General features: G+C 47.0%; 1 protein-coding gene across 1 annotated transcript in view; it reads right to left on the reverse strand.

Annotated features, from left to right (window-relative positions):
- Positions 1–10924, reverse strand: part of LOC126413075 (uncharacterized) — a 183049-nt gene extending 172125 nt beyond the window's left edge. The window contains exon 1 of the mRNA XM_050082972.1: positions 10718–10924. Coding sequence (XP_049938929.1) covers positions 10718–10924 — 207 coding nt within the window. The remainder of the gene's footprint in view (positions 1–10717) is intronic.
- Positions 10925–11393: the final 469 nt, after the last annotated feature.

Here is an 11393-nt window from a genome sequence, read left to right on the forward strand (position 1 = left end):
CGAAGCCTCTCCATCGTTTCTAAGTCCCCGTTCAACAGACAAAACACAATTACCACATAAAGCATGACCTTTTCATTTATTACATCTTTACTATTAACTTTATTCAAGACACATTTTGCAGACAGTATTCACATCTTCCACTGAATGTACCAACAGAAGAATATAATTGTATGACATATAGCTCAGTAGATACCACGTCATGAATACTGAAATGCGTGAAAATGAAACAGCAGTGACTAATACCATACAAATAAAGGTGAAATATGTGTCCAATTACGTATGAAGTATGGTAAATGACATGTGCATATGCAGGCAAAGCCATGGACAAAAAGTTCATCCTAAATCTCTGGAACAGTTTCAACCAAATTTGGTACACATATTAGTTACGATCTGGAAATAAGTACTGTGTGACTAAGGATCACCAGCCTTTCATTGAGGTGGGGGTAGGAGATGGCCAGACAGAGAGGTTGGGTTGGATTGTTGTGGGGGAGGAGACCAGACAGAGAGGTCATCGGTCTCATCAGATTAAGGATGTATGGGAAATGAAGTCTGCCGCGCCCTTTCGAAGGAACCATCCCTGCATTTGCCTGAAGCGATTTAGGGAAATGATGGAGAACAGAAATCAGGATGGCTGGACGCGGGCTTGAACCGTCGTCCTCCCGAATGCGAGTCCAGTCTGCTAACCACTGTGCCATCTCGCTCGGTTGCAGACAGAGAGGGGGAAGGAGGAGACAGAGAGAGGGGATGAGGGAGTGGACAGAGAGGAGGAGATGGAGAGACACAGAGAAAGAGAGAGAGAGAGATAGAGATGTGTGACGAAGAGATGGACAGAGAATGAAAAGAGAACGACAGGCACAGAGAGAGCAGGCAGGAGGAGATGAACATCTATATTGGTAGAACATGGACAGTATGAGGAGGAGAAGGAGGAGGAGATGGACGTAGAGAGGAGTGCGGAGGAAGTGCAAAGGAGAGAGGAGCAGCAGATGGACAGTGAGGAAGGAGCAGACGGACAGAGGGGGAGGAGCAGATGGACAGAGAGAGAGAGGTAGAAGGAGATGGAGAGAGAGGAGGGTGCGGAGGCAGTCGACAGAGAGAAGGGGCGGAGGAGATGGACAGAGATGGGGGGGGGGGGGGGGACGGGGGGTGTGGAGTAGATGGACACAAAGAGAGAGACTATAGAATATCGGAATTAATACACACCCAGGCAAAACCGTGTATTCAGCGAAAAATGAATAAAAATAAAATGGTGTTGTATAGTGGCGGCCGTTAGTGAATGGATTTATTAGTATAAAAATTGATTTTTATTTTCTACTGGATGTTCGTCAGAGCGTTATGCCTGGTGGCTATTTGCAGCGTCTCAGTCACGTTGCCCAGAACCGCACACAAGCACTTTGAAACTCAAGTGTTGAACCATCAGCAGCTAAATTCACGTGTTGCTGACGAGGTAACGATACCGAACTTCACGTCTTTGACTTGGCCAACCAGTAGGGAGGCTTGGAGGTGGTCAAGTGGGGGTGGGACCGCGGCCAGCCGCTGGGAGTGAACACGCCCCCGCTCTCTTCTGCAGGCAGCTTCCGACCCGACCAGATGCTCAGCTCTCTTGGGCGGTAGCCCATTCAGTTTCGGCAGCTCCTCTAAGCCTGGCTTTTCTCTTTACTGCATTAAACATTCATGCAGTTAAAAATATGTTTGATTTTTCATCTCAACGGATGCCTCTTCTTTCGCCTCCTGGCCAATCCTGACGCATTAACAGTGTTAATAGAATGAAAGTTAAATGAATGTAACTAATTACAATCTCTATAACAGTTAATTCTGCTACTGCTAATCAATACACAGGCTGTTTGACTACTATACAGAGTGACGAACGAAGGAGTCCCTGAGTTCAAAATTAAGTATCTCGGAAACTGAATTCGATGTAAGAGTGCAACGAAAGGTGATTTTTATTGCGAAACCTGTAAAAACTTTATACAAAGCTATACAGAAGTTCCGAAATAGTTCGAAAAGCTGCTAACAGATGGCGCTGTTCGCTGTGCAGCTCATACAGCATCAGCGTGCATAATTAAACTCGTCCTCTGCAAGCAGTCTTTGCAGTCATATCGCAACCTTTTCGAAATGTCCACCACTGGCAGTACGGAGGTGGCGCAAAAGAACAGTCAAATTTGCCATAACATCCTGTAGTGTCTCAACAGAAACGGATTCATATACCATACAGCTCGCCCATTCAAGTTCATGCAGCGTGGTGTCCCACGAAAGTAGTCACAAGGAGTCACATCAGGCGAATGTGGTGGTAACCCTCCGTCAGAAAATTTGCAGTAATTCACCGCATTAACTCTATTCCCGAAGTACTCATCAAGAAAGGGAAACACCCGTTCGGTGTGATGTGGTCTGGCCCCATCTTCCATGAAACACTCGGTGACTGGTCGATTCTCCAACGATAGCTATGAGGCGACGAATTGCTCCAAAATTGCAACTTAACGTTCACTAACGATCGTTTCGCGCATAAAGTAACCAATAATCCCTATGCTGCATACCGCTGCTCAAACAGTAACTTTGGGAGAATACAGTGGTTTGGCTTCACCCAAATGAAGATTATCCGAGCCCCAAAATCGCCAGTGTTGTTTATTCACGACTCCTTTCAGGTGCAAGTGTGCTTCATCTCTGAATGAGATACAGCTAACAGTCGGCCGGTGTGGCCGAGCGGTTCTAGGCGCTTCAGTCTGGAACCGCGCGACCGCTACGCTCGCAGGTTCGAATCCTGCCTCGGGCATGGATGTGTGTGATGTCCTTAGGTTAGTTAGGTTTAAGTAGTTCTAAGTTCTAGGGGACTGATGACCTCAGATGTTAAGTCCCATAGTGCTCAGAGCCATTTTTTTTTGCAGCCAACATCAAATCTTTCATTATCAATCATTGTGACAATCTGGTTCGCTAAGTCAGCCCTCTGGCGCACAGCTCCTCAGGTATGGCCTTGTGGCTTTGAATTTTTAATGAAGACATGTGTAGGCTCTGGCTCAGTATTTTATGTGCGATATAACGCTTCAGATCAATCTCTGCTGCAATACTTCGGACGAATTTCCTTGGATTTTGCTGAATCCCATTCACGGTGGCGACATTTTAGGGAATAACTACCGTTTGTATGGGGCCGATTTTTCCCGCTAGATCCGCTGGAATTTGGCGACGAGCTTGCGAATGGTTTTTGCATCCGATACTTTTGAAACATTAATACGTGTTTCAAAACTGTGCCTTGTTGCCGTAGGACTGTGTTCTAACCTGTGGTATTCCAGTACCAGAAATATTGTTCAACGGAATGCATGATTTCAACCTCTTCCTTCGGTACGCCAGCCTCTTTTTACGTTTCAACGGAAGCACTTATCGCTCTGGGCTGCGGCGCATTATTTACAGTCACAACGTACTGCGATTACAGCGTCATCTATTAGCAGAATTCCGAACTATTTCCAAACTTCAGTATAACTTCTGCAATAAATTCTTACAGTTCTCGCAATAAACGTACCATTTGTGTCTTCTATCGATCTTAGTTTTCGAGATATTTAATTTTGAAATCAGGGACCCCCCTAGAGGATAACAAAACAAGCAAATAGTCCTAATAACCATCGGTCTGTTGTAGAATTTGGAACATGTCTTATGCTCGTATATTATGACATTTCTGAAGATCGAAAATTCCACCCCTCACCCGCCGCATCCACCAGCATCTCCACCAGCACCGCCTCCTTCCCGTTACCCAGTGTGGCTTTCGGCCGTCCATCTCTTCGGATGACCTTCTCCTTCACCTCACTCATCTCCTTTCCGAACAGCTTAATTCCCGTTGCTCCGATGTCTTCCTCTCCCTGGACCCCGAACGTGCCTATGACTGCGTATGACATTCCGGTCTCCTCTTCTAAGCTCCAAACCTTCACCCTTCCTATTAACTACGTCCGTCTGATGGGCTCCTTTCTCTCCCAACGTCCTTCCTACGTCACTATCCATAACACGGATTCCTACACCTTCTTTCCCTCCGCCAGTGTGCCCCAAGGCTCCATCCTCTCCCCCCTTCTGTACCTTTTGTATACAGCGGACATGCCGTGGCCGTCACGCCCCGTCCACCTTCTCCAGTTTGCCGATGACACCGCCTTCCTTGCCCTTGCCCCCACCCTGCAGCGTTCCCAACACCTTCTCCAACCCCATCTAGAACGGTGCACTGCTTGGTGCAACCAGTGGTTGCTTAAGGTCAATCCCTCCAAAACCCAGGCGATCATTGTAGGCAAAACCACCCCTTCCTTCCGCCTCCTCGATTTCTATCTAACCATCTATGACTGTCCTATCGCCCTCACCCCCACCCTTAAGTACCTTGGTGTCACCCTTCACCGTCGCCTCCCCTGGACCCCCCATCTCCGGAGAGTCCAAGCCAAGGCATGCTCCCGACTCCGTCTCCTCAAGCTCCTTTCCAGCCGTACGTGGGGTCTGGACCCCTCCACCATACTCCACACCTATAAATCCCTCATCCGCCCTATCCTCTGTTACGCCCATCCTGTCTGGAACTCCGCCCCCCCCCTCCTACCTTTTACAAATCCCTTCAGATTCTTGAACGCCATGCTCTCCGCCTCGCCTATCGCATCCATCTCCCCTCCCCCATGCGGAACCTGTACGACCTAATTCCGTTCCCCCACCTCCTCCTTTTCCTCGAACGGATACGGATCCTCTACACCTCCTGTAAACTCGATACTCCTCACCCTCTTGCCTCACCCATCCTCTCCCACCCCCGCCTGCTGCAGCACCTGTATCTCCACATCCCACCTGCTCTCCATCTCTCCACCCTCCTTACCCTCTCCCAAGGTGGCTTCCGCCAGCTCCCCCTCCCTGATGATGTCCTCCTCTCCTCCATCTACCCCTCCTACCAACTTTGATCCTTCCCTCCTGCTTCCTGTGTTTTTTCCTTTGGGCACCCTCCCTCCCTTCTCTCTCCTTTTCCCCCCATCCCCTCTTCCTCCACCCCTCTTCCCCCGGGCCTCCCTTACTCCCGTCCCTCCACTCCTCCTCCCATCTCCTCTGCCACTGGCATCTTTGCTCTCCCCTCTCCCTCCCCCTCACCCTTCTTCCCCTCTTGGCAGGTTCCCGGACTCGCACACATTACGTGGACATTCGTGCGCCGGAGATCATCGCCATCCGTTTCTCGTGCGTGCCGTCGTGTCTTGTGGTTGGTGTTCACCGTTCCACTCCATCGTTCACATGTGCCATAGACATCATCAGTGTTTGTGCGTCGTGTCAACAGTTTGGAATATCGTCGAGTGTGAACGGCTCCGTGGTTTTGTATTTATGTGTCTTCTGTTTTATTACCCGCCATTATGTAAATTATGTTTTTCTCATTGTCTATTCTACGCCTGAAGAGCAGCGTAGAATGCTGCTGCCAGCCTACCTGTTGTACAGGTTTTAAAATCACAATAAAGGGGAAAAAAAAGATCGAAAATATCCTCTGTACCACTGCAGGAAGCACATGGGTTCTAAAACAACGATCGTGTGAAACCAAGCTCGCTCTTTTCGTGCATGAGACCCAGAAACTAGTATTTACGTGTTCTTGGACTTCCGGAATCCTTTCGACAGAGTTCCGCATTGCCATCTAATGAACAAAATACGTGCGTACGGAATATCAGACCAACTGAGAGATGGGACTGAAGAGTTTCTAGCGAATAGAACACAGGCCATCATTCTGAATGGAGAGAAGTCTTCAGACGTACAGTAGCTTCAGGCCCGCCCCAAAGTAGTGTTATAGGACCATTAGTTTTGACAATATACACAATGACGTAGTAGATAACGTCGGAAGTTCCAAAGAGGCATTTCGCAGATGACGCTGTTGTATGCAGAGAAATCGCAGGGCTAGAAAACAGCAGCTAAATGTAGGAAGTTATGTAGAGGGTCAACTCTTGGTGCAGCGAGTGGCAATTGGCCCGTAACAGAAACAAATGTATGCATAGACATAAAGACCCTTTATTGTATGATTATACTATTGCAGAACAATCACTGCAAGCAGTTACTTCCATAAAACATCTTCATATATGCGTACGAAGCAATTTGAAACGGAAAGACCACATAAAATTATTTGCGGGTAAGGCAGATGCCAGACAGATTCACCGAAAGAAAAGATATGTAGTCCGTCAACAAAGAAAGTATCTTAAAAAACACTTAGTTGTTCGGCCAATACTTGAATATTGCTCGTCAGTGTGGTATCCGTAACAGATAGGACTGATAGAGGAAGTGGAGAAAATCCAAAGAATAGCAGCATGTTGCGTTACAGTTTCATTTTGTAAGCGCGAAAGCGTCACCGAGATGCTCAGCTAACTCCAATGCCAGACGCTGCTAAGAGAGGCGTTGTACATCACGTTATGGTTCACGGTTCAAGATCCTGGAGGTGCGTTCCTACAGCAGTCAACCAAGTATTGCTTCAATCTATGTATATCTCGCGAAAATAACATGAAGATAAAATCAGACACATTGCGGCCCACACGGAGGCTTACCAGTAACCGTTCTTCCCGCGAACCGTACGCATCTGGAATAGGAAAAAGGCGGAGTGACAATGACGCAAAAAGTACCCGCTGCCATACGCCACTAGGTGGCTTGCGGTGTATAGATGTAGATGTAGATCCAGAAACCATTGATTTCCCGAATACAATTCATTATGACTGAGGATCCTTAAAGCTTCACACACTTCACGACAAAATAATTGGTCAAGTGAAAAACCGCAACTGAGGACATTATTTATAGCATAATGATCTGCTTCAGTTGCCAGTAATTTCTTGATTTATTACAAGATCGGTTTCGAAGCATAAAGCTTCATCTTCAAATGATTCAAATGGCTCTGAGCACTATGGGACTTAACATCTGTGGTCATCAGTCCCCTAGAACTTAGAACTACTTGAACCTAACTAACCTAAGGACATCACACACATCCATGCCCGAGGCAGGATTCGAACCTGCGACCCTAGCGGTCACGCGGTTCCAGACTGAAGCACCTAGAACCGCACGGCCACGCTTCATCTTCAAGTGCCACCAAATAATTACGGGAACATGAATGTGTGGCAGTCGGCCAGTCAGTCATGGGGAATCACATCCACGTAAAACTAACGCCTGGGAGCGAAGGACCAGAAACCACAGCACCCACCTGGACAGCACGACATGCCGATCACCGACCGCCACAGGTTTATGTACCCATATCACCTGAAGATGAAGCTTTATGCTTCGAGATTGCTCGTGGAATAAATTAAGAAATTACTGGCAACTCAAGCAGATTTTTATTCTATAAACACACTTCAGAACAATTACATTGCAACAACTGCTCCATAGGTAGTTTTCAGCACGTTTCCTCATTGATGCCTGTAGATGTTAAAAAATCCCAAGCATGTACCAAATCCTTGACAACCACCCACCATGCCTTCCCAGAATTCATCAACACTTTCAATAGGGCTGGAATATACCAAAGTTTTAAATGTCCACACACACAAAAATCGAATGCTATCAACTCAGGGGAGCTGGGAGGCGATCGTATTGTCGATGCATGACTGATACAATTCTTACTGAAAATTTGTGGTACATATTCTGAAACAACAAAGTGAAAATGTTCTGATGCATCATCATGTATGTACCACATGTGCATTCTTTCACACCTAAAGAACGCCATCAAATGCTTTGTAACATTGGCACAACTGCACTTGTACATTCGTCATATCAGGGGAAACCTTTGGTTTCCAGACCTATTTTTATTAAGATTATTTGCTTGTTTGATTGTCCTCTACTCGCCCCTTTCGTTTGTACCCACAGACGGCAAGGGCCATATATATATATATATATATATATATATATATATATATATATATATATATATATATATATATATAGAGCAGAATGTATAGTGTATGTCCAGGGTCCAGGGTCTTCTCCTAAACCCCTCAATCTATTACAAGAAAATGTGGCATGGGAACAGCAGGTCTCACGAGTAGCAGCAGTATGGGGCTTATTAACGTCCTAACCCCTATAGGAGTAGAGGCATGGGAAAATTGTGTTTTTTCCAGCTTCTGGCATATAAGCTGCTTTGCATGACAGGTATGTTGTACGGGAACAGTATCAGAATGCCAAATCAACCTGATTTGCAGGGCATCCTACATGTAAGGCACAAGAAATGATGTTGCAGACCCTGACATGTAGGCTTCCCTGCTTGAAAAACGTCTTGTGTTGGAGTACAATCGACCTGCTTAGTATGGCGACCTTTATGTCAGGGTCAAATAAATTATTTTCAACCCCTGATGTTTAGCCTGCCATTATATGACAAGCATGTGAGAAAAGTACCAGCCTGCTTTACTGAAGTGTACTGAAGGGGATATGTGTGCTGATGAGCATGGTTGGGAAGAGATTGAGGTCGACAGACGAAGGGACTGACAGAATGAGGGGGAGGAGGAAATGAACAGAGAGATGGGAGGAGATGGAGATGCCTTAGACGGGTGGAAGGTGTAGAAGGGTAGTGGGCAGATGGAAAAGGAAGAAGGGGAGGAGAAGATGGAAAGATAGAGGGGAAGGAGAATATGGTTACAGGGAGGGGATGTGGTCAGAGAAAGGTAGTGGAGAAAATAGACAGAGAGAGGGGGTGGAGGACATGAAGAGAGAGAGAAAGAGAGAGAGAGGACAGATATATAGATAGACGTGTCACGATTAGGTACACAGAGGGTGGAAGAGGTAGACACAGAGAGGAGGAGGAAGAAGTGAGTTCAGTATATATGTCGAATGCATACATGGGCAAAGCTGCAGGGGAAAGGCTAGTATATACACACTGAAGAGCCAAAGAAATTGGTATACCTGGCTAATATCGTGTAGGGCCCCCGCGAGCACGCACAAGTGCCAGAACACGATGTGGCATGGACTCAACCAATGTCTGAAATAGTGCTTGAGTGGATTGACACAATGAATCTTGCAGGGCTATCCCTAAATCCGTACGAGAGGATGGAGATCTCTTCCGAACAGCGCCTTGCAAGGCATCGCAGATATGCTCAATAATTTTCATGTCTGTGGAGCTTGGTGGCCAGCGGAAGCGTTTAAACTCAGAAGAGTGTTCCTGGAGCCACTGTGTAGCAATTCTGGGCGTGTGGGGTGTCGCACTGTCCTGCTGGAATTGCCCATGTCCGTCGGAATTCACAATGGATATGAATGGATGCAGGCGATCAGAGAGGATGCTTACGTACGTGTCACCTGTCAGAGTGGTATCTAGACGTCTCAGGGGTCCCATATCACTTCGACTGCACACGCCCCACACCATTACAGAGCCTTCATTAGTTTGAATAGTCCCCTGCTGATAAGCAGCATCCATCGATTCATGTCTCCATACCCGTGCACGCCTATCCGCTCGATACAATTAGAAATGAGAGTCGTACGACTAGGTAACGTGGTTCCAGTCATTAACAGTTCAAGGCAGGTGTTGACGGGCCCAGGCAAGGCGTAAAACTTTGTGTCGTGCAGTCATCAAGGGTACACGAATGGGCCTTCGGCTCCGAAAGCCCGCATCGATGATGTTTCATTGAACAGTTCACACTCTGACACTTGTTGACGGCCCAGCACTGAAGTCTGCAGCAATGAGCGGAAGGGTTGCACTTCTGTCACGTTGAAGGATTCTCCTCAGTCGTCGTTGGTCCCGTTCTTGCAGAATCTTTTTCCGGTCACATCGATGTGAGAGATTTGATATTCACGGTACACTCGTGAAATGATCGTACGGGAAAATTGCCATTTCATCGCTACCTCGAAGATGCTGTATCCCATCGCTCGTGGGCCGTCTATAACACCACGTTCAAACTCACTTAGGTCTTTATAACCTGTCACTGTAGCAGCAGTAACCGGTCTAACAATTGTGTCAGACACTTGTTGTCCTATATAGGCATTGCCGAGCGCAGCGTCGTATTCTGCCTGTTTACATATATCTGCATTTGAATGCGCAGAGTTTCTTTGTCACTTCAGTTATAAAAATAATTTGGTTTGTGTAGTTTTTTCATTATTGCGACAAAATACCGAATATTTCATTTTTCAGCAGGAATGAACACCACCTTACTGGCGCCCGCATATAAGAGTATTCCTTTACAGAGAGCTGCCTCAATGATAGATCGACCCTAAGAGGTGCATGGATATCGTACTCCACAGTTGTCATCCAAGGTCATCTGATATCGTGGTATATAACGTTTTTGTATGGGTTTTTTAAACACTCAATTTTTTTGCCCCCCCCCCCCCCCCACTCCCCCTCCCTTGGCCCTACCACGCAGCAACTATTATGAAGAGGAGTCCCTCATATTAACAGGAACGAATGCTGAAACTCCTGAGATGCTTGTGAAAGTATGGGATGTTTTTGACTATTGTTCGAATGTCTGCATGCATCCATGGAGGGCACATTGAAGATCTGTGAAAGATAAGTGAAAATTGTCGTCTTGAATGTACTTGTAAAAAGTATTCCAATGTTTCATGTGCCAGCATGAAAAGATGTAGCACTGTAATGATTCTTTTGAAATTAAATACCATTTAGTACCAAATATCTATGCATAGTGCTGCTTGGGCAAGTTAAGTGAATGATGACATAAAATAAGAGACGCACAATAATAAATAATTGCTGTGTCTGAGTTCGATGCTGCACAGCAATAGTCGTTGTCAAGTGCCAGATTATCATGCATTATTTCTGGCTGGAGATATTCGCCGGCACACTTACCGGGCTAACTACTGGCGAGCTGGTAACGACGACGACCACAAGCGTGGGCGTGCTGGTGGGGAAGACGGTGGTGAGCACGGTGGTGGTGCGGAACACGGTGGTCGTGGCGGGTGCGTGGGCGGCGGAGGCGCCGGGCCCCTGTGGGGGCAGCGCGCCGTCGCCGGACCCCGTCCACAGGAAGTCCTCCAGCCGGTAGGCGCGCCGCATCGGCCACTCGCCCTCCTCGCCCTCTGTCAACGAGACCACTCTGCTCTCACCTCTACTCCCCTACTCAAGTGGTACACTTTATGACGAAGTTGAATTTCTGTCATTAACCGCAATGTGACACTGAAGTAAATTTAATGGTGACCGTGAAAATTTGTGTCAGACTGGCACTCGAGCTCGAATTTCCCACTTCACACGAGCGGTCGCCATAACCGTTCGGCTATCTGAGCACACTTCACCTGCAATCCAATTTCCCAACATGTCACACACTACACATGTAGCGTCTTCTGTCCATTACGCTTGCATTGATTACCGCAAGAGGTCTGACGAAGAGTGCATCTGCACTGAATGATCATATGTGGAGGAAGAGATACCACACATATAAACATATGCACCTTGATGGCATTAATGATCATTCCCTCTTCATTTGACCTCTTGCAAGAATCAGCGTGAGGCTGCGAGCAATGAGGGT

The sequence above is a fragment of the Schistocerca serialis genome, chromosome 7, assembly GCF_023864345.2.
Source record: "Schistocerca serialis cubense isolate TAMUIC-IGC-003099 chromosome 7, iqSchSeri2.2, whole genome shotgun sequence".
In the NCBI taxonomy this organism is placed as follows: Eukaryota; Metazoa; Arthropoda; class Insecta; order Orthoptera; family Acrididae; genus Schistocerca; species Schistocerca serialis.